This window comes from Oryza sativa, chromosome 5, assembly GCF_034140825.1.
Source record: "Oryza sativa Japonica Group chromosome 5, ASM3414082v1".
Classification (NCBI taxonomy): domain Eukaryota; kingdom Viridiplantae; phylum Streptophyta; class Magnoliopsida; order Poales; family Poaceae; genus Oryza; species Oryza sativa.
In genome coordinates, this window is record NC_089039.1 from 21,400,213 (window position 1) to 21,422,350 (window position 22,138).

At 45.6% G+C, this 22,138-nt stretch overlaps 4 protein-coding genes and 1 pseudogene across 5 annotated transcripts; 4 read left to right on the forward strand and 1 right to left on the reverse strand.

Moving 5' to 3' along the window:
• Positions 1 to 1,463: 1,463 nt before the first annotated feature.
• Positions 1,464 to 2,663, forward strand: LOC107276176 (protein MODIFYING WALL LIGNIN-2). The gene is made up of 3 exons (XM_066310374.1): positions 1,464 to 1,638; positions 1,753 to 1,961; positions 2,068 to 2,663. Exons 1-3 carry the CDS (start codon positions 1,474 to 1,476, stop codon positions 2,327 to 2,329), a joined length of 636 nt encoding a protein of 211 aa, XP_066166471.1. The 5' UTR covers positions 1,464 to 1,473; the 3' UTR covers positions 2,330 to 2,663.
• A 4,341-nt stretch (positions 2,664 to 7,004) lies between these two features.
• LOC9269376 (protein VASCULATURE COMPLEXITY AND CONNECTIVITY) lies at positions 7,005 to 7,980 on the forward strand. The gene is made up of 3 exons (XM_015783063.3): positions 7,005 to 7,138; positions 7,255 to 7,454; positions 7,556 to 7,980. The coding sequence occupies exons 1-3, from the start codon at positions 7,031 to 7,033 to the stop codon at positions 7,800 to 7,802; spliced, it is 555 nt and encodes a 184-aa protein (XP_015638549.1). The 5' UTR covers positions 7,005 to 7,030; the 3' UTR covers positions 7,803 to 7,980.
• Positions 7,981 to 12,683: 4,703 nt separating this feature from the next.
• On the forward strand, positions 12,684 to 13,770 carry LOC4338894 (protein VASCULATURE COMPLEXITY AND CONNECTIVITY-like; annotated as a pseudogene).
• Positions 13,771 to 16,305: 2,535 nt separating this feature from the next.
• On the reverse strand, positions 16,306 to 20,644 carry LOC4338896 (uncharacterized). Of its 2 annotated transcripts, none has more exons than XM_015782687.3 (2): positions 20,169 to 20,644; positions 16,306 to 16,584 (listed from the first exon to the last, which is right to left on the reverse strand). In XM_015782687.3, exon 1 carries the CDS (start codon positions 20,544 to 20,546, stop codon positions 20,208 to 20,210), a length of 339 nt encoding a protein of 112 aa, XP_015638173.1. In that variant the 5' UTR covers positions 20,547 to 20,644; the 3' UTR covers positions 16,306 to 16,584; positions 20,169 to 20,207. The 2 variants fall into 2 exon arrangements, with proteins under 2 accessions (XP_015638173.1, XP_015638172.1); XM_015782686.3 differs by lacking the exon at positions 16,306 to 16,584 and adding an exon at positions 19,829 to 19,985.
• LOC4338895 (protein VASCULATURE COMPLEXITY AND CONNECTIVITY) lies at positions 18,091 to 19,162 on the forward strand. Its single transcript, XM_015782685.3, has 3 exons — positions 18,091 to 18,242; positions 18,373 to 18,575; positions 18,720 to 19,162. The coding sequence occupies exons 1-3, from the start codon at positions 18,147 to 18,149 to the stop codon at positions 19,081 to 19,083; spliced, it is 663 nt and encodes a 220-aa protein (XP_015638171.1). The 5' UTR covers positions 18,091 to 18,146; the 3' UTR covers positions 19,084 to 19,162.
• Positions 20,645 to 22,138: the final 1,494 nt, after the last annotated feature.

The following is a 22,138-nucleotide window of genomic DNA, read 5'->3' on the forward strand; positions in this document are numbered from 1 at the left end:
AATCGAAATTAGAAAAAAGAAAAGAAAATAAGAGTTCACGTAGGAATACAATTCAAAATTAACTTAAATTAGGAATTAAATATAAGCAATATTGAAATAAAAATACATATAAGAACCCAATAGTAGATTAAATAATATTCGGAATAAAAATAGGAATATAATTTTGAAACAACTGAATTGAAAATAAAAAATAAAAAATCAAAAGAACATAATAATAAATAAAATAAATTCTGAAATTAGGAAAAAAAGATTTCAACTAGGAATACAATTTATAAATAACTGAAATTGGTGATAAAAAAATAAGACTATTAAAAGAAAAGACCATCTAAAACACATGATGAGATTAATTAAGTAACATACCTATAGAGGAGGAGAGTGGTGGCGGTTGATGAGACATCTAAAAACTACTAATAAAACACCAAATAGAATCCTATTGACGATTAAAAGGAAATACGACAGGCATGTCGTGAAGTAATCAGTCAAGGCGGTTGGCGGGACTTCTAAAAAGTAAAAAAAATAAACTTCAATGATAATTATATTTGATTTTTAAAATCTCAATTACAATAAAAATGAGAGGCAACGGACGGGTCGTATAGGAGTGCAATGGTAGAGCCGCTGATGGTTGGTCGGTCTTATAGAAAGTAAAAAATGAATTTCAACGATAGTTATGTTTAATTTTTACAATCCCAATGACAATAAAGATTATGCGGCGGACGGGTCGTAGAGGAGTATATGGTAGTGTTTGATGGGATTTCTAAAAATTATAAAAAAACATAAAACCCAACGAGACAACAAAACTTTAAAAACTATAAGGTTCAATTTTTAAAGGTACGGGCTTCTAAAAGGTAAAAAAAAAATAATCCCCAATGATAATTATGTTTGATTTTAAAATCTCAATGACAATAAAGAAGGACGACAGCGGACGAGCCGTAGAGGAGTACAGTGACAAAGCGTTGACGTTTTGGCGAAACTTCTAGAAAGTAAAAAAAATGAACCTAAACGATACTTATGTTTAATTTTTAAAATAGCAATGATAATAAAGAGAAGATGCAGTGGACGGTTGTAGAGGAGTATAATAGCAGCGTTTGACGGGACTTCTAGAAATTATTAAAAATAAGCCCAACAGGAAAATGAACTCTAATAGTTTTTAGATCCAATTTTTAAAAGTTCCAAGGAGAATAAATAGAAACAGCGATAGATAGAGCAAGCTAATAAAAAATAATATGACATAAGTAAGAGGTATCAACTGATGTGTCTTTTAAAAACTACAAAATTAGAAACACGACGATGATAAGATTTGGTTTTTCAAAATCTTAAGACAACGAGATAACTATTTAATAAATTTTAAGTAAAATCATACTTAAAAAATATATAATTTTATATAGATGCTAGCCGCGTAATTGCGCGGGCCACCCAGCTAGTTTTCGTAAATGGGGTGACAGTAGTAGTAGTGCGGCAGCTCATTCGCTGTTAATGAAGACCGACGCAGTGACGCACACACGGCAAGCCTTGGGAAGACTTGGGAGAAGAATGGCGGGGAAAATGGACAAGACGACGATCATCGCCTCCGCGGTTGTCGGGTCCCTGGGGTTGCTGAGCGCCATCCTGGGGTTCTCCGCCGAGGTTACAAAGATCACTGTAAGCACACTACCGATGTCTTTCCTTGTACAACATGTGCGAAAATGAGCTTGCTGCGGTGCATGCGCGAGTAGTGGTATCGGTGTATGACGACGGCAAACGATGTTGTTGCAGGCGACCGATGTACTGGTCGGCGCGCGCGGCGAGTGCCTGTACCCGCAGAACCCCGCAGCCGAGCTGGGGGTCTGCGCGGCCGTCTTCCTGCTGTTAGTGCAGATCACCGTGTCGGCCGTCGGCGGCTGCTGCGGCTGCTGCATGTCCGGCCGGTCCATCCCGTCGGAGACCAAGCGGATCATCGGCGTCGTCTGCGCCGTCATGTCATGGTTAGTCACCACCGATATCACCGCAGGTACGGTGTGGTTATACTCGGCGAACCGTGATTCATGCCGAAACTGATCGAGCGTGCGTGGGAGCGGATATGCAGGATAGCGGGATCGCGTGGTTTCTGTTCGGGGTGGGCGCGGTGGTGAACATAGAGGGCAAGGGGGCAACCATGCCGGACTGCTACGTCGTCAAGCGCGGAATCTTTGCTGGCGCGGCCGTGCTGGCCCTCGCTGCCACGGCGTTCGGGATCACGTCCTACGTCATGCTCCGAACGCAAGCCGACGAGGCGCCGGCCAAGAAGCCGCCGCTGGCCGGGGTCGCGATGGGCCAACCGCAGTTCCTGCCGCCGCAGGCTTCACATGTATAGACAGCCAAATGGGCCACCCAGCACGACCTCAGCCCAGGCACATCTAGGGCACGGCCCAAAGCATGTCGGGCTGGCACGGCCGATATACTCTTCGTGTCGTGCCGGGTCAACCCACAGGCTATAAATGCAGCCCAGACACAACCCAATAAGGTGCGGGTCGTATCGTGCCGATACGAAACCACGATTAGCCCATCGTGCTCGCCTTAGAATAAGTCTATTTTGCTTCACTCATCTTTTTGGGCCGTGTTTATATGGTTGAAAATAAGTGCATTTTGTGTCCCTTATTTCTTTGAGTCGTACCTTATATAACTGGAATAAATCTGTTTTGCCTCCCTACTCGTTGGGTTGGGCCGTGCTGGGCAAGCCTGTCGTGCCGAGAAAGAGGCCCAAGCACAACCCATTGGTTGAGTCAGGCCGGCACGAGCCTGACAGGGTCGTGTCGTGCCTAGACCAGGCCAAATCTTTGTGCCGTGGGCCATACCATCGGGCTGCGGGCCTTTTTTGGACAACTATATTTACATGGTTCAATCGCGTGGTAGAATAAAGGAATAAGTTCACCTAAGGTCCCCCAATTGTACGCCGAGTCTGTCTGAGATCTCCTAACTGCAATACCAGAAATGTGTATCCCTTAACTATATAAAACCGTCAAAAAAAAGTTCCAAGTAGTATAGATGCATGGTTTCGCTGACGTGGCATCCTAATCAGAAAAAATAAAAAAATATGTAGAGCCCACATGTAAGTAAGAAAAAAAAATATGGAGTAAACAATCCTAGTCAGCAATCTTCTTCTCTACTCTTTTTTCTCTTCTTCCCTTTCGGTTTTATCTTCTCTCTGCGCCAGGAGCCGCCGCTCGCCCGCCACTCCGCCACGTATGTGTGTGCACCATACTGCGTGATAGTACAGGATTGCGGTGGTGATCGCGTTCGTGATGTTTCTGGACACCGGCGGCATCCACTACTAGAAAAATAGTTTTCACAGGCGGCAAAAAACGGTTTTCGTAGGCGGGGGAGTCATCCACCGCTATCCCATCGTCTGTGAAAATAGGTGATTTTCGTAGGCGGGTCCGTGGCCCGCCTGCAAAAATAAAGCAGGGGAACAAAAAAAAATCCGGTGCTACCCGCTGGCGACGCCGCCGGCGCCGGCATCCCCCTCCGACCGACGGCTCTCCACCTCCGTCCGGTGCCGCTGCCCGAGAGCGAGGGGAGCGCTGCCTTTGCCACTGTCGGCCGGTTCCCCTCTTCCGTCCAGCTTTGGGAGTGGAGCGGCCGGTGCTGTCTGCGCTGCCGCCACTGTCGGCTTCTCCTCCGCCGCCGGCGTCTGGGGGGAAGGAAGTTGGTGCCCAGAGCCGCCGCCGCTCCTCTTGGCCGTTTGCTCCTCTTGGCCGGCTGCTCCTCTCCTTGCGCGCTGACCAGGCCATCGGTTCCTCCTCTACTGACATCGTCATGGCCCCCTTCCTCCCGCCGCCGCCAACCTCCCGCTGCCGCCGCCGCCGCACGCGTGGCCACCGCCCTCCTCCCGCCCCCTCTCAGGCCAAATCTGGGAGGGAGCGAGGGAGGGGAGCATCGCCGGCCACCGCCCTTCCCCCACCCCCCTCAGGCCAGATCTGGGAGGGAGGGAGGGACCGAGAGCCGCTGCCGCCCACCTCCGCCACTGCCCGCCACCACCTTCCGCCTCCCGCCGGTAGCTGCCGCCCTCCGCCGCCGCCTCCACCGGTAGCCGCTGCCCTCCGCCGCCGCCGCACGCGTGGCCACCGCCCTCCCCCCGCCCCCCTCAGGCCAGATCTGGGAGGGAGCAAGGGAGGGGAGCGCCGCCGGCCGCCGTCCACCGCCCTCCGCCGCCGCCTTCAACGGTAGCCGCCGTGCACCCTACGCTGCCGTCAGCGCCGGGGAGAGGAGGAGAGGTTAGGGGAGGGGAGAGGTCCGGGAGAGAGGCGAGAGAAAGAGGACTTAGAAAAAATCTAGGGTATGTAGCCTCTATTTATATTCGCTATGTATTTTCGCAGGTGGACCACATAAGAGATCCGCTTGCATAAATGAAATGTATTTTTGCAGGCGGACCGTTTAAGTGGTCCGTTTGCGAAAATGGATTTTCGCGGGCAGGCAGCAGGTTTCACTCTGATTTGTATTTTTGTAGGCGGCTATTTGGCTCTAATGGTCATACCCGTCTGGAAAAATAAAAGACCAACGTTGCTAAAAATTATTTTTTAGTAGTGATCAGTGTTAAGTTGACCACGGCTCGTCGAGATCAGCAGCGGTCAAGCTGGGCATCTGCGCGGTCATCTTCCTAATGATAACACACGTCGCCATGGCTGCCGCAGCTGCTGCATCCTCTCCGAGACGGTGCAGGTCGTCTGCGCCATCACCTCATGGTGAGTGACCCATCGTCACACGCGCTCTGATCGATCATGGGATGCATCGTTGCTACGTCACATGCATACACGGCAAGCGCCGCGTTTTTTGCGTTGCGTGCAGGATAGTGCCGGTGATTGTGTTTGTGTTGCTCCTGCACGCCGCGGTCGAGGATTCGGATTGCGACAAGATCCACGAGGGCGTCTACGCTGGTCCTCATCTCCATGGTGCTCGGGGTCACCTCCTACGTACCTCATGCTCCGCACGAGGCCAGAGCCGGAGTACGATGATGATGAGCCCACGCCGCGATCGTGGTCCCGATGGTCATCGCGTTCCAGCCGGTGTATCCTAATCCTCTTCTGGTTCCTGTGCCGGCTCAGGGAATCGGTGCCAGTCAAGCGCCGCCGCCGAACCAGCTGCCGTTCGCTCATCCGGCTACTTTGCCGCCACAAGGTGGGTGGTACGGGCAAGCACCGAACCAGCAATTCGCGGCACCTGCTTCTGCTCAAGGCTATTATGGATGGCAGGCGCCGAACCAGCAACGTTTCCCATGCGCACAGGTGTAGTACCGTGACCTCAGTATATATGTCATGGTGTCACCCTGTGACTCGAACCAAAGGGTGTAGTCATAAAGTTTGTGTCGTGCTTTCTGTGTATATGAGATACATGCACGTACTGTGTAGTAGTACATGCTAGCTTTCTTAAGTTTGGAAATTAAGTGACTATGGCCGAGTTTAGTTCTAAACTTTTTTTTCAAACTTTTAACTTTTCCACCACATCTAAACTTTACTACATACACAAACTTCCAACTTTTCCGTCACATCGTTTCAATTTCAACCAAACTTTCAATTTTAGTGTGAACTAAACACACCCATTTTACGAGCTGGTTTGTGATTTGTGATGTTGCGTTTCTCGTACAACGCATTTGGCATGTACTTTCATCATCCTAAAATAGTTGTTTTCTAGTACGATTTAAACTTTATCTTAAATAATTATCACTTTGAAGTAGTACTTGCTCCCATCAACAATTACCATTATTCAAATTTAGTATGTAAATAAATTAGAAAAGATGGAACCTTATCGATCTCTACCAAAAAATTTTGATAGATTTAAAACCTTCCACTCACCTAACACCATTAAAATTTGGTAAGGTCTTAATTAAAACCTATCGACGATTACGGAGTATGTGTTTTGAGTAAATCTGGGGTTGTGAATCTATAAACCCCTCCTCTAAGAAGATGATCACACCTAAATTAAAAGCTAAGACAAATCACATAGATTAGCAAGTAATCCTATAAACCTATACAAATCATCGCCACTTAGTGAAATTAAAAGCTAAGACAAATCACATAGATTAGCAAGTAATCCTATAAATCTATACAAATCATCCCCACTTAGTGTAATTTAATGGTATTTTCCTGCTTTCCTACACTTCCACATCACCACAATTCTTTTGCACCGTCCGATATCAATCATGAGGAATGAACCATCCGAAACAAAGTAATGTTCGTTTAGTGGGCCGAAACAAAGTCCATATTGTGGTGGCTCGACAGGGCCCAACTATGCTTCGGCTGGGCCGAGTAACGTGAAACCATCCCATTATTTGAGCCGATATGCGGAAGTGGATTTTTTGTCCGACATCCGGTTGTTTTGTGCATAGCATTAAAAAAGTAATCAAAAAATTTTAAAAAATTATGAAGATATATCAATTTCACAAACATGCAAGTTAAAATTCGACTTATACAATTCGAAACAAAAATAACAAATATGACCATGAATTACGTGTTTTATTCGTAGTCAAATTTATTATTTTTGTTTCTACTTGTATAAGTTGAATTTAAATATGCATGTTTATGAAGTGACATGTCACATATTAATCTATCATACTATTTTTTAAAAAAAAATTGATAACTTTTAAGTGACATGTAAAAATGAGGGAATATCTTTTGGATGAATAGAGTTTTCCCTGATATACACACTTAGCTCTCCTACTGTGAGAATTCTCTTCCGATGCTAAAACCGATTGTCGGCTTGTGAATTCGTGAACATCGCTTTTCTTGGGAATAACAATAGAACGTACCGTTTTGTAAATTGTAAGCACAGCACAGCAATTTGATTGGTCGATACAAGTTACCGTGCCGGCTGCATGCTCGATGTAAACAAAGACACCCGCATCTGTCAACAGCCCCTGCCAACTTTTGCCTAAGCAAGCCTGTTTCGTTACCAGCTTCCTCCCAATCGCGTGCTGGCGTAAATCTGGTGACATCGTAGAAGTGGGGCAGCTCGTTCGCTGTTTATAAAGACCGACGCAGTCACGCACACAAGGCAAGGCTTGGGAAGACTTGGGAGAAGAATGGCCGGGAAAATGGACAAGACGACGATCATCGTCTCCGCGGTTGTCGGGTCCCTGGGGTTGCTGAGCGCCATCCTGGGGTTCTCCGCCGAGGGCACAAAGATCACTGTAAGCACACTACCGATGTCTTTCCTTGTACAACATGTGCAAAAATGAGCTTGCTGCGGTGCATGCGCGAGTAGTGGTATCAGTGTGTATGACGACGGCCAACGATGTTGTTGCAGGTGACCGATATACTGGTCGGCGGCAAGTGCCTGTACCCGGAGAACCCCGCGACCGCGCTGGGGGTCTGCGCGGCCGTCTTCCTGCTGTTAGCGCAGATCACCGTGTCGGCCGTCGGCGGCTGCTGCGGCTGCTGCAAGTCCCGGTCCATCCCGTCGGAGACCAAGCGGATAATCGGCGTCATCTGCGCTGTCATGTCATGGTTAGTCACCGCCGATATCACCGCCGGTACGGTGTGGTTATACTCGACGAACCGTGATTCATGCCGAAACTGATCGAGCGTGCGTGGGAGCGGATATGCAGGATAGCGGCGGGGATCGCGTGGTTTCTGTTCGGGATGGGCGCGGTGGTGAACAACGACTGCTACGTCGTCAAGGACGGAATCTTTGCTGGCGCGGCCGTGCTGGCACTCGCTGCCACGGCTTCCGGGATCACGTCCTACGTCATGCTCCGCAGGCAGGCCGACGAGGCGCCGGCCAAGCAGCCGCCGCTGGCCGGGGTCGCGATGGGCCAACCGCAGTTCCCGCCGCCGCCAGATTCACAAGTATAGACAGCCAAATGATGCAGAAGAGAATCAATCCCTGGTTATATTGGTCACCAGTGACGACACAACTTTGTTTGTTTGGACTAAAATTTCTCTGTAAACTGTGGGTGTGTTCAGCTCATATACTTTGACTGTTTCCATAAAGCAACTTTTAGAGGCATTTTGAAGTGGCAGGTTGATGTCATTGTCAGCGTAGAGTCATAATCCACCACAATGCAACGCGCTCTTGATTCAGTACACAGGTCAGTCAAAAATTCACTATGTGGTATATATATCACTTAGATGGATAGTTATTAGGCCACCCGTCATATGTTTAGTTGTCTACTCCCCGTATGTGATCATTGGCATTCTTCGTACGTTTGGTTGTTTACTACTTCTATGTTTATAGAAGAAATCCCTTATATTTATAGTGCTCATTAGTACAAAATAATTGATATAGATTTTTCTGCCCGATATGTCCTAAAGTTTCATAAAAGATGTGTGAAAGATAGGGCTTTTCGTACAGAAAAATCTTTATGTAGTAGTGAGATGTATAAAAATTTTTAGTATAAATTTGATAGTACCTGTTAATACCGGAGTTACCAAATATTACGGGGGAAACTCTTGATACCTTATTAAGTACGGTATAATCACTCTAAATATTTGGGTTGAAGGGAGTAGTAGTACAGTTAGTCGCCGACTATTACATGCCCTTTTTTAGAATGACAACGAAGAAAATAGTTAAGCTGCCAAGTCGCCGTAACTGTTTAATTAGTGCACGGAAAACGAACGCCACAAATTAAAGCCAAAGAATCCACCAGTTGACCCTGAGTTTGGCCGGCTGAAAAATACATCCATCATATAAACAAGTGACTCGAAACATCCCTGGTATTGGCACAATGGCACTGAACTGCAGCATGTTGTGGTTTTGCCCATCTCTGTCGATGCCCTGGACTTCAAAAATTCCTCTAATCGACTTTGTCCTGCACTTGTGCTTCGTTATTCTGAAAGCTGAATCACAACAAATTTCCTAGACAAATTAAATTAGCTAGCTATAATTAATTAAGATGAACACGACAAGTTTCTTGCTCCAGATTCTGCTGCTGCTAGCGATGGTGATTCTTTCGTCGACAATGGCGGGACGATCTCCCGGTAAGTTTTATTTGATTTTCTCATGCTGCACAGGCCACGGAATCTGAAATTATTTGTACGAGGTTTGCTTCAGTTCAATAAAAAGTATCTCGAGGTATCAGTATCTCACGATACCAAATCGTTTCCGATCACAGCCCCATCTAGGGCACGGCCCGGCATACTTTAGGGCACGGCTCAAAGCATGTCGGGCTGGTTGCTGGCACGGCCCGGCATACTTTTTATGTCGTGCCGGGTCAGCCCACAGGCTATAAATGCAGCCTAGACATGACCCAATAAGGCGCGGGTCGTACCGTGCTGGTATGAATGCACAAGCAGCTCATCGTGCTCGCCTTAGAATAAGTCTATTTTACCTCCCTCATCTCTTGGGCCGTGTTTTATATGGTTGGAAATAAGTGCACTTTGCGTCCCTTATTTCTTTGAGTCGTGCCTTACATGGCTGTAATAAGTATATTTTGCCTCCCTAATCGTTGGGCTGGACCGTGCCGGGCCGGCCTATCATGCCGAGGAAGAGGCCCAGGCATGACCCATTGGTCGGGTTGGGCTGGCACGAGCCAGATAACAGTCGGGTCGTGTCGTGCCTAGGTCGGGCCAAATCTTCGTGCCGTGAACCATACCATCGGGTTGCGGGCCTTTTGGCCAAGTATATTTAGACGGGCCTACCGCGTGGTAGAATAAAACCTGTTGATACTCTTACACTCGTTTTTATCTCTAAATAATTTTGCTAAAAATATGATCAAAGTTAGAAAGGATATAATATTATGTTTTCAAATTTAAACTCTCTATAAAGGTGTCAAATTCATTGTAAACATCTTACATCACAGGCCGTCCACACATATCTCATATTTTTTGTGTCAGCCAGGCTGCTACCCACTAAGCCATTGATGAGGATTAGGGTCCCGATCTTCCGCTAATAAATCGATTGTGGAAACTCGACGTTAATGATTAAAAGGCTTCAATCAGGATGACCGAACCACTCGCAATTAGCACACCACCCCTCCATTGGTTATCACCCGAGTCAAACAACTGTTGACCTCGCCAATAAGACTATCTCTTGCAAGCGAATCAAGAACATAGGTAAGAGAGTAGAAGATGCAATCTGAATATATTGCGAATTTAAGATGAATCTCACAAGTTAGGATTCCATGAAACGATTTAGCAGCGAAACTACAATGACAGAATATATAATCAAAGCAAAACCTAACCCTAATTCAATGACGGCTATTGATTAAATAGGTTCTAGGATCGACCTAGAACCCCCTGGATACGTCCCTAATGGACTCCGACACGATACTCGGCCCAATGAGCCTAAAGACGGTGACGCAGCACCTGGGCAGATTCTGGACGCTCTCTTGCTTAAATGATTCCCATAGACTTATAAGGAGTCTTGACGTGAGACCAGACCCATTGGAAAGGTGTTCTCGTTAGCTTTTCATACATATGTAGAACATTGAAAACATAGTCTAAATGAGGCTAGGAGACGATTTTAATGCGGCCTGCTCCTAGATAACGAGGTGGGTCTCCATCTCTTAGCCTCATGCGTATTGAAAGGAGGTGATGTTCTCATCAGCCATGGAGGCTTCGGCGACGGGTTGACCATGCTTTGGCTAGGACAACCAACATGAAATCCTTCTTTTCCGACGATATCACACTAGTAGCATGTATACGTTGGGCCACCAATATGTGCCTCAGCCTGTCTACCAACCGGTCATCTTGACTCACTACTACACGCCGCATCCCTTATTTTATCTTAGACAAGCTAAAGAAACATCTATGTAAAAATATTTGGGTGATGTTCGGTTTGGTTAAGGCCCGCCTGCAAAAATCAATTTTCGTAAATAGCCTATTTTCGCTTAAGAGGTCCCGCTACAAAAATGGATTTTCACAAGCAAGAGTTTCTCTCCTCCGTGTGCAGTTCGGCAACAACCCCTCGTCCACTCTTTATTTCTCTCAGCGCGTCTGGCCTCCCCACCTCCCCTTTATCTCTCCTCTCCCCTTTTCTCTCCTCTCTTCTCTTCCCATTTCCCACTCATCTCCCCTACTTCCCCCCTCCCCTCTCTCCCTCCCACTTCGGTCCAGCCTCAGGCTCAGGCTAGGCAGTTGCGACGATGAGCAGTGGACTGGACGACGGGAGCAGCAGTGGCGGCCTCGGACTAAGCGGATCCACCGCTGGCACTTACGAGGGCAGCAGATCCACCCAATTCAGGAATGGCAAGTGGCGGTGGCCTCATACCAAGCGGATCTACCACGATGCCACGGGAGTGGCAGATCCGCTCAGTCCGCCTGGGGACAGCATGAGCGGAGATGGCGGTGGCTGGCATCAAGTGGCGGGAGCGACGGTGGTGATGGTGGCTTTGGCTGCAGCGACGGCGGTAGCAGCTGCGACAATAACGGCTTTAGTAGTGAACTAAGGAAAACAATATAGCATGGAATTAGTACCCCCAAAGAAAACATGGAATTAATAGGACCAAACATCCAAAAACCATGTCAAGATCTGCCGACTACCAAGGCGGAACGTAGATGTTCAAATAGAAATAATTGAGCTCCAAGTCGATATCTCAATATTTGCTCCAGTCTAGTATGTTTGTAAGCACATCGCAGCAAATTATCGATGCAGCCATATAGATACAAGTTACCGTGCCGGCAGGGTCGGTGTAAACCTGTAAACAAAGACGCAGCTGTCCATAGTGCCTGTAGGCTGCAGCCAAACTTGCTTAAACGGATATCCACGGAGAAATTACGGCCGCATGCCTCGATCGAAATGCGATCAGCGATCAGCGTGTGCCACTACTGCATAAGTTATCTTTGCTGGGTCAGGTAAAAATAATATTAGTCCCAATTCGAGTAGGAACAGGAAGTAAAAACATCATTAGTCCCGGTTTAAGTAGGAATGGGAAGTAAAAACATTTTTAGTCCCAGTTTTAAAGCCATAGGTATTTTTTGATCTTTAGTCCCGGTTAGTAACACCAACCGGGACTAAAGATTGGTTGGTAACACCAACCGGGAGATAGATCTTTAATCCTGATTGATGATACCAATCGGGAATAAATATCTCTATTCCTGCGTCATCCCCATCTCTCGCGCTCTCTCTCTTCCTTATCTTCTTTCTACACTCTTCCTCCAATCCTCCCTCCACTCCTCTCGTCCACTCTCTTTCATCGATCCCTCTTCCCCTCGACGTTGTCGGCGCAAGCAGCGGCAGATGGCCGGGGGCGCGCGGGAGGCAGGGAGGGAGGGCGGCGGTACGGGCGGCGGCGCGCACGGATGCGCACGTGCAGCGGGCGCGCCGAAGGGAGGCAGCCGACGGCGGCGCACACGGAGAGGAGGTGGCAGGTGGCGGGCAAGCCGGAGGGGATCGATGACTTTGTGATGATTTTGTGTTGATTTTTGGGTTGATTTTGTGATGTAAATTTGTGAATGATTTTTAGATGTTTCTGTGAATGATTTTTAGATGTTTCTGTGTATTTATTGATGATTTTGTGATGTAAATTTGTGGATGATTTTTTAATGTTTCTGTCAAGTTGCGGATGATTTTGTGATGTCAATTCATAGATGAATTTGTGATGTCAATTCATGGATCTTTAGTCCCGATTATTTTGGACATCTTTAGTACCGGATTCGGGGTCCCGGTTTGCAACCCGGGAATAAAGGGGTTGCAAACCGGAACTAAAGTCCCACTTCTCCAGTAGTGTGCCCGAGCTAGCTAAAAAGCTCTGTATATAAACGCACCAAGACGAGGGAGGAGGGTGGCCGGGAAAAATGGACAAGACGGTGGCCATCGTGTCGGCGATCGTCGGGCCCCTGGGGGTGCTGAGCGCCATCCTGGGGTTCTCCGCCGAGGGCACAAAGATCATTGTGAGCATACTGCGCTAAGATGCATGCATGTTCTTTAGATATCTCCGTTCTCTGATATACATGTGATGACTGATGAGCGTAATTAGTGATTAGTGACTCCAGTGAGCATGCGTGACAAACGGGGAATGATTTGTTGCAGATTTCGGACGTATTGCTGATCGGCGACGAGTGCCTGTACCCACAGAACCCGTCGTTCGCGCTGGGGATCTGCGCGGCCATCTTCCTTCTGATGGCGCAGATCACCGTGACGGCCGTCGGCGGCTGCTGCGGCTGCTGCAAGTCCCGCGCCATCCCGTCCGAGACCAAGCGGATCGTCGGCATCGTCTGCGCCGTCGTCTCATGGTACATGATGCAACCGGCCGCCGATCCCACAAGCCGGCCACCGTGTCACCGTCGTCGTCTCATTGTTTCAACGGTTGATACAATGCTAACTGCACAACCGTGACTTTGGAGCCAAAGTCAGAGGATCCGCTTCCCGTTTGGTTATATCGATCACCTCGTGCGTACGTAGCTGATCGCGTGGGGCCGTACGTGTACGTGCAGGATAGCGGCGGGGGTCGCGTGGGTGCTGTTCGTGGTGGGCGCGGCGTGGAACGCCAACGTGGCGAGGGACACGGCGCCGGTGTGCTAGTGCTACGTCCTCAAGGACGGCATCTTCGCGGGCGCGGCCGTGCTGGCCCTCGCCGCCACGGCGCTCGGGATCGCCTCCTACGTCACGCTCCGCGGGCAACGCAACGAGGCAGTACGGACGCCAAAGCCGGGAGAGCAGCAGCCGACGCCGGCGGCCGGGATCGCGATGGGCCACCCGGCCGCCCAGTTGTCTCCTCCTGTTTCTGCCCCGCCGGCGCCGCCACAGCAAGGAGGGGACGGACGAGCACTGAACCCGCAGCCGCAGGTCGCTGCCGCTTTTCCTGCTCCTGCTCAAGTCGGATCGCACGCGCCGGATCAGCCGTTGCCTCCTCATCCTCCTCCAGGGGATGCTCAGGTGTAGCACTGTAAGTCAGTACGTGACAGTGAACCTATGCGTGATATACTTAAATAATTATTATATATGCCCGGTTGCTGACTTGCTGTAAAGAGTCTCTCATGTAAAATACACGTATATGTATATATTCCAAATAGCATCTCACTTCATGAATATTTGGGAAACCATTCTAAACTCTTGAGGAAATATCTCATCGTCATCGTTATTTGTATGTCACTTAAACGGTTATGAAAAAAGTTTTAAAAAAGATTAACCCAATAGATTAATATGTGATATATCATTTTACAAACGTGAAGAATTTAACTACGAATACATCTTAACTAGCTATAGTTTTTTCTTTATTACAACTTACAAAGGATAGAATTTTAACTTGCATGTTTGTGAAAGGATATATCACATCTTAAGAAATCTTCTTAGATTATTTTTAATTTGTTTATAAGTATTTGAGTGACATGCAAATAACAAGGGATGTTCTTTGAGAGTTTAATTAAAATCCAACTAGCTGGGTGGCCCGCGTAATTGCACGGCTAGCACCCATATAAAATTATATATTTTCTAATATGATTTTACTTAAAATTTATTAAATAGTTATCTCGTTGTCTTAAGATTTTAAAAGACCAAACTTTATCATCCTCGTGTTTCTAATTTTATAGTTTTTAAAAGACACATCAGTTGCTACCCCTTACTTCTGTCATATTATTTTTTTATTAGCTTGCTCGATCTACCACTGTTTCTATTCATTCTTCTTGTAACCTTTAAAAATTGGATCTAAAAACTTATAGAGTTTATTGTCCTGTTGGGTTTCTTTTTTAGGTTCATTTTTTTACTTTCTAGAAGTTTCTTTTTTTTTACTTTCCTGAAGTTCCGCCAAAACGTCAGCAACTTTGTTACTGTACTCCTCTACGACTCGCCCGTTGCCGTCCTTCTTTATTATCATTGAGATCTTAAAATCAAACATAATTATCATTAGGGTTTATTTTTTTTACTTTTTAGAAGCCTGAACTTTTAAAATTGAACCTTATAGTTTTTAGAGTTTTATTGTCTCGTTGGGTTCCATGTTTTTTTTATAATTTTTAGAAATCTCGTCAAACGCTGCCACTATACTCCTTTACGACATATCCGCCGCGTAATCTTTATTATCATTGGGATTATAAAAATCGAACATAACTATCGTTGGAATTCATTTTTTACTTTCTAGAAGACCCACCAACCATCGGCGGCTCTACCATCGTACTCCTATACGACCCACCCGCTGCCTCTCTTTTTTATTGTAATTGAGATTTTAAAAATAAAATATGATTATCATTGGGGTTTATTTTTTTACTTTCTAGAAGTCCCTGACTGATTGCTTCACGACATGCCCGTCGTCCTTCCTTTTAATCGTCATTAGGATTCTATTTGGTGTTTTATTAATAGTTTTTAGATGTCTCATCAACCGCCACCACTTTGCTCCTCTATAGGCCTATTACTTAATTAATTTTGTCATGTGTTTTAGATGGTCTTTTCTTTCAATAGTCTTATTTTTTTATCACCAATTTTAGTTATTTATAAATTTTACTCCTAGTTGAAATCTTTTTTTTCTTTTTCTAATTTCAGAATTTATTTTATTTATTATTATGTTCTTTTGATATTTTTATTTTCAATTTTAGTTGTTTCATAATTGTATTCCTACTTTAACTCTCTTTTTAATTTGCCTAATTTCTGATTTTTATTTATTTATTATTCTGAATTTTAAGTAATCTACTATTGGGTTCTTATATGTACTCTTATTTCAATATTGCTTATATTTAATTCCGAATTTAAGTTAATTTTAAATTGTATTCCTACTTGAACTCTTATTTTTTTTTCTAATTTCGATTTTTTTTATTTTTTATTCTGAATTTTAATTAATCTCGTATTGGATTTTTGGATGTCCTCTTCTTTTAATATTTCTTATTTTTAACTCCGAATTTCAGTTATTTATAAATTGTATTCCTACTTGAATTCTTCTTTTTTTCTTTTCCTAATTTTGATATTTATTTTATTATTATTCTGAATTTTAATTAATCACGTATTGGGTTCCTATATGAACTCCTCTTTCCATATTGCGTATTTTTAATTCTGAATTTCAGCTAATTTTAATTGTATTTCTAATTGGACTCTTGTTTTCTTTTTCTCCGATTAATGCGGGAATTTCTAACCCCCACAGCAAACGTGGTGTCTCCTTTCATAGCTGTTTTAATAATATAATAGATCGTTGTATGGTTTTCGTTTGGGGTTATGTTACAGAAGATCACGTGAGTCAACCGTGATCACACTATATATCAACAAACAGAAGGCCATCACTAACAGTTCAAAAACGGCATCGTACGTACGTTGCCGGTTTTTTAACCAACAGTAGGCTGGCGGCCATGTTGCTCAACTACAATCACTGATACCTATTTTCAGAAAAAAAAAAGAAAGTCAAAATGATTTATATTGATGCCCAATTCATATGTTTACACACATTTGCAACATTTGCAAGTAAATCGTATGCCAAATCAACTTTGCAAGAAAAATAGAAGGAAAAAACATGAGGGATCACAGCCGAATTGATTATCACAAATTTAAGAACATTCAAGAACAAATTAAATTAAAGAACAAGTAGTACCATATGCCTACAGATCAACTCATCATCCAGGCACCTGAGGCAATCGTGGCTATATGTGTCCAGAGGGCTCGAGGCCCATGCCGCCAGATCCAACAGTAGTTGCTCCGGTCGAGGGTGTCGTTGTTGTCAGGATCCCGCTCAACCTCCCGTGCCTCCATGAGACGAGTGAGGATACTCTGCAGTATTAAATCCTGAAAAATTCGTTTATACAGGAAGTCAAACTTAAGATCTAAGGTGTTACTAAGACTTTTGTAACCACTAGATTATAGGCCATTTCGCTCTTATTGAGTTTTGGCCGGATGATAAATCTAATTTCATCTCACATTTTGTTTGTGAAGACTCTTTAGTTGGGTAATATAATCCCTTTTCCTAAAAAAAAAACTATGAGCAGTATTATGCCGGTTCAAATTTGGCACTAAGTGAACAGGCAGTGATAGAATATAACAGATCTCCGAAGCACTGACCTTTTTTCTTAAACAGATCGTTTAACCATTAGAGATGACCATTTTGTTCTTTGTGTTCATTATGCAAAGCGTCTCTCTGATCAGGCACTAATTGACTGACTTCCCCAGATGATTGTCGAGGAAGCCGCCGGCTAATCAGGACGCTCTGCAACTGCAAACATTCGGACCCCTTTTTAGCACTCGGTAGACGTTCACCTATCTTTTACATGTTAAATATATAGTTATAAAATACATTTTTTAAAAAATAACAAGATAGATTAGTAGTATGTAATATATCACTCCACAAACATACAAGTTTAAATTCAACTTTTATAAATTATAAAAAAAACAAATTGTCTGTAAATATATATACTAATTAAAGTTTAATTTATTGTTTTTATTATAACTTATAGAAATTTAAATTTAAGTTTAAGTGTTTGTAGAGTGATATATTATGTATTAATCTATCCTATTACTTTTTAAAAAAAATATAACCATTTAGTTACGTGGAAGAAACGGACGAACGGGCAAGATTAGAATCCATCCTCGCCTATATACAGCCTCAGAGTTGACGGATGCACGTCTTGAGTTTCGAGCTGACTTTGACTCAACGGCAGGCGATGCTCTAGCTACCTGCACATTCCAAGTTTCCAACTGATGTTCTTTGTGGTCAGTTTCTTCAAGAACATGGGCAGGAATTGCGGGGAATAATTTTAAACTGATAAACTATATCACTATATTATCCAAGCAATCAGATCATGATTAACCAGTAGTTGTCACCTCGTCAGTGTCAACTCAAGTTGGTATAAGATAAACACCATGCTGTTCAGTTCTAGCAGTTATTTATGTTATCAGGCTTGTCCCCAGTTTGCTTCTTTTTTTTTGTCCAAAGAAATAGTTCATGCGTTTATATCTGCGTGTCTTTTTCAGCTCATAATGTTTATGTTTGTCCTAGGTTAATTAGGCAGCATGCTTATAGAACTCGAGCGATCATCGCGCCGGCAGATGCCAGATGGCAGCGTTAACGAGCTGGCTAGCTAGCATTCAGAATGCTACTACTAGCTGTCTCATGAATCTTATGTTTTCTAGGGTCAACGCAATCATCGAAACAGACCAACTGCACGTCTGCACAGGTATTAGCTAGCACAAATTCAGAATAAAATGATCATAGAAATAATAGCTTCAGCACGAGACGCTCAGTATAAATACTGTGTATGGCAGCATCGCTTCTCATCTCAGAGCAAAGCTAGAGGCTAGAGAGAAGACGACACGACAGGGAGAGACATAGGCATTTCAGCATTTGAAGAGAGATGGAAACGGGAGTGTTCGTCGTGTCCGCCGTGGTAGGATTGTTCGCGGTGGCGAGCGCCGTCCTGGGGTTCATCGCCGAGGAGAAAAAACTCACCGTAACAAGCACAGCGATTTCTACTATGCTACACTGTCACATCACATGGCTCACATCTATCTTGATTCTCCGCTGCACTAGTGTTGCGAATTCTGTGATCTGTGGATGAGCAATTTTTTTCGTTGTTGCAGCCCGAAGACATCGACGTGTCGAGCGGCGAGTGCGAGTACCCGGCGAACGCCGCCTTCGTGCTGGGGATATGCGCGGTGCTCCTGCTGGCGGTGGCACAGATCATCGTCTCCTCCGTCGCCGGCTGCTGCGGATGCTGCAGGCCTCGTGCCGGCGCTTCCGAGTCCAGGCGTGTCACCGGCATTGTCTGCTCTGTCTTCTCATGGTGAGTTCCACGAGTTCGTACGTAATTGCACCCTCTCGCCAACAACCGTGTGTACCTTCGGCCTTCGGGTCTCTTTGTCAATCGACAGTTCAATGTTGAGGCGCATGCAAATCTGATCTTCCCCCACAAAATATTCGTGTACAGGATCGCGGCGATCGTCGCGGGTGTGTCCTTCGTGCAAGGCGCGGCGTGGAACGCGCCGGTGACGCGCGACACGGCGCCGCTGTGCTACTACCTCAAGGACGGCGTCTTCAGGAGGGCGGCCGTGCTGAGCCTCGCCGCCGCCGTGTTCGGGATCAAGTCCTACATCATGCTTCGCGTCGCCGCGGCGGTCGAGCCTAAGCCCGACGGCCAGCAGCCGCAGCCGCAGCAGGCCCCCGCCGCACCGGTTGTGACGGGATATCCGCCGCAAGGATATGCGCCTAACCAGCAGTTCACTGCTGCGGCTGATCAAGTATATGGGCCGAGCGCGCTGTACCCTCCTACCAAAGGTTATGGCCAAGTGTAGAAGCGTCCGTGGCCCCGCCCAGTGGCCCCGTCCAGGTTTTGCAGGGCTGGTTTGGTTTGAGGCCTAAATTAGGCTTACCAATATTTGGCAATTTTAATAATGTTTAGTATCTATTTGGTTTGAAGCCAAATTTTGATATGCCTAAAAAAATAGGCCATTTCAATAGTGAACTTAGGCTGTTTTAGCTTCAATCCAAACACAACTTTGCCATACCAAAATTAGTTATGCCAAAACTTGTCAAAATTTGGCATTGACAAAATTTGGTAGGGTTGGTTTGGTTTGTGGCCTAAATTGGCCTTACCAATTTTTGTCAATGTTAAATTTTGGCAACTTTTGGCATGGCTAATTTTGGCAAAGGTAAAATTGTGTTTGGATTGAAGCCAAAATAGCCTAAATTAACTATTAAAATGGCCTATTTTCTTATGCATGCCAAAATTTGGCTCCAAAAACTAAATAGACAATAAACACTATTGAAATTGCCAAATATTGGTAAGGCCAATATAGGCCTCAAACCAAACCAACTCGTAAGGCCTATTTAGGCCACAAACCAAACCAACCCGCAATGCCGAGGTCCATCTCTTGATTTGGTCGTCTGAGTCCGGTTCCGTGGTAAAAAATGTGTGAATGTTTTGTAGTTTTAATTGATTCTTTTCCTACTACCAAGTACCAACGTGTAAATCTGTTGTTGTTGTTCTTCAGTAAGAATACCGGTAGTACCATCCATGTAGAGAGTAATTTGCAAATGTAATGTAAAACATGTTACTTGTATTTCAGACTGTATCAGTGCAAATGGTAAAGTTATACTGTTATACAGTACTAGTAAGACATTTAAGATTTACCTGACAATTACATGCGTAATATGGACAATGCATTGATGCCAGAAACATGAGCAGGCTGCACCGCTGCAGGCATCGTCAAGCAATGTGATGATTAACGACATAAACATATGATGCGCGAGTAGACTTCACTTGATTACTTATTTTGCTAATCTTCTTGTCAGTAGTTTACAAGGAGCTCGTTTTACATCTACACTCATCACGCAACCAAAATGCTTACTGCTAGAAATAAAAAGCAAGGAGTCATACCGTCAAAGAGAAATCCATCGCCGGCTGCGTCGGTCGGGATCACAGCGCGGAGCCGCAGAAGGGGCAGAACCGGAACTGCGGGTCGGCGACGGCGCGGTTGCACGCGCCGCACCGCGCGTCGCGGGGGAGGAGCGGCGGCCCCGTCCCGGCCTCGCCGCCGCCGCCGCCGAGGGATCCAGGCCCGAGGAGGCCGCACTCGCGGCAGAGGTAGGCGGGGTCCTTCCCGGGCCACCGCTTGACGGGGACGAAGAAGAGCTTGAGCACCTTCTCGGTCTCCACCAGGTCGGCCGCGCCGCCGCAGCGGAGGCACCGCCGCGCCGCCTCCTTCAGCACCCGCCCCGCGCCCTGCTCCACGCCCCCCACGAAGAAGAAGAACATCGTCAGAATCCGATCTCGCGGGTTCCCTCGGCTCGATTACCTGATCCAGTCGGATCGGAGGCAGTGATTGGTGGTGGTTTTGCTCTGCAAACGCACCTGGTTTGATCTGGGGTTTGGGCGGTTTTGTAGCGGGGGAGAAGGGGAAGAATTAGAGTTCGCTCTGTTCTAGTTCTAGAAAGGTCGGAATTGAGATCAGAAAAATTCTGGAACCTGCGGGTCTTAGAATGAACTACTAGTGGGGCTTGGTGGGCCTGGTTTGCTAAATGGGCCTACAAGAAAGACATCTGTCGATTTTCTTGAGGGCAGCTAGCTCACGGGATACCGTGGAAAAGTGAAGTCACGGGACAATTTTAATGTGTGATTAATTTATACACCATGCTATACCAGGTACCGGGTACCAGGTGCCAGATATCACAAGTACCAGGTGTCAGAACCAAGTACCAAGTATCATAGGTACCAAGTGTCAGGTATCACAAGTATCAGATACTAGGTGTCACAGGTATCGGGTACCAGATATCAGGTATCACAGGTATCAGATGCCAGGTATCACAAGTATCAGATACCAGGTGTCATAGGTACCAGGTATCACAGGTACCAAGTGTTAGGTATCACAAGTATCAAGTACCGGGTGCCACAGATATCGGGTACCAGGTATCACAGGTACCAGATGCCAGGTATCATAAGTATCGGGTACCAGCTGTCACAGGTATCAAGTACCATGCAACTGGTACCATACTGGTATCAGTTCGTATTAGCATGGCGGCAGAGAAGAACACGAACAGCAGTTAAAAAGAGAGAAAAATATAATCTATGTTACATAATATCATTGTATCAATATAATTTACATGACTCATACTAAATCTCAAAGTGTCTCGCTCAAGGAAAAAACAAAGCAAGAAAAGGAGAAACGGAAAATTTAAAAAAAAAGTCAGGGATGATCGACTATGGTATATAGAACACAAATGCAGATAGAAATTGACACCATGAAAATAAGGGAATGTGAAGAAATAGGGATGGGAAGATACAAATTGAAACTCTGCATAGCAGATGGTGCCTTTGCGCAAGAAAATCGTCAGCTAAATCGAGAGGAAAAATAGGGGCAGATTCGTGGCCATACCAATAGTGAGAGGAGGGTTCCGAGAGAGGAATCTGTTCAGGTGTCGCCGTCAGCGGAGCGCCGTTGGCGAGGGGTGGTGGGGGAAGGCAGCAGCCGGCAGAATAGGCTGGAGAGCAACGAGGAGGAAGAATGAGGAGAGGAGTGGATGACAGTGAAGAGGTTGAAGTGGGGGAGAGGAGAGAAGAAACAAACAGTATAGCGTAACGGTTGGGGTAGAGTAATTTGTACTAAATATATCCCGTAACCGCAACGGGAGGCCGTCCTGTAGATTTTCTAATTTTCTTTTATTTTTTAATAAAGCATTTGTAAAATATATATTTTGGTTCCAAAATTTTACATTTCTACACACCTAACACCCTTCTCTCATATGATTTTTTTATGACATACACAGTCTTGGTGTATGCTAATAGCCGTCTGATCGGGCTAGCTATTTGGCAGACGGCCCTACAAGGCTAAAAAGGGCCGCCTATAAAAT

Bases quoted from the DNA above. Each gene is read 5' to 3' on its own strand.
- LOC107276176 (XM_066310374.1), top strand. From the start codon at position 1,474: ATGAAGACCGACGCAGTGACGCACACACGGCAAGCCTTGGGAAGACTT. The intron at 1,639-1,752 runs GTAAGCACACTA...ATGTTGTTGCAG, and splicing joins CCGAGGTTACAAAGATCACT to GCGACCGATGTACTGGTCGG. The intron at 1,962-2,067 runs GTTAGTCACCAC...TATGCAGGATAG, and splicing joins GTCTGCGCCGTCATGTCATG to CGGGATCGCGTGGTTTCTGT.
- LOC9269376 (XM_015783063.3), top strand. From the start codon at position 7,031: ATGGCCGGGAAAATGGACAAGACGACGATCATCGTCTCCGCGGTTGTC. The intron at 7,139-7,254 runs GTAAGCACACTA...ATGTTGTTGCAG, and splicing joins CCGAGGGCACAAAGATCACT to GTGACCGATATACTGGTCGG. The intron at 7,455-7,555 runs GTTAGTCACCGC...GCGGATATGCAG, and splicing joins ATCTGCGCTGTCATGTCATG to GATAGCGGCGGGGATCGCGT.
- LOC4338895 (XM_015782685.3), top strand. From the start codon at position 18,147: ATGGAAACGGGAGTGTTCGTCGTGTCCGCCGTGGTAGGATTGTTCGCG. The intron at 18,243-18,372 runs GTAACAAGCACA...TCGTTGTTGCAG, and splicing joins CCGAGGAGAAAAAACTCACC to CCCGAAGACATCGACGTGTC. The intron at 18,576-18,719 runs GTGAGTTCCACG...ATTCGTGTACAG, and splicing joins GTCTGCTCTGTCTTCTCATG to GATCGCGGCGATCGTCGCGG.
- LOC4338896 (XM_015782687.3), bottom strand. From the start codon at position 20,546: ATGTTCTTCTTCTTCGTGGGGGGCGTGGAGCAGGGCGCGGGGCGGGTG.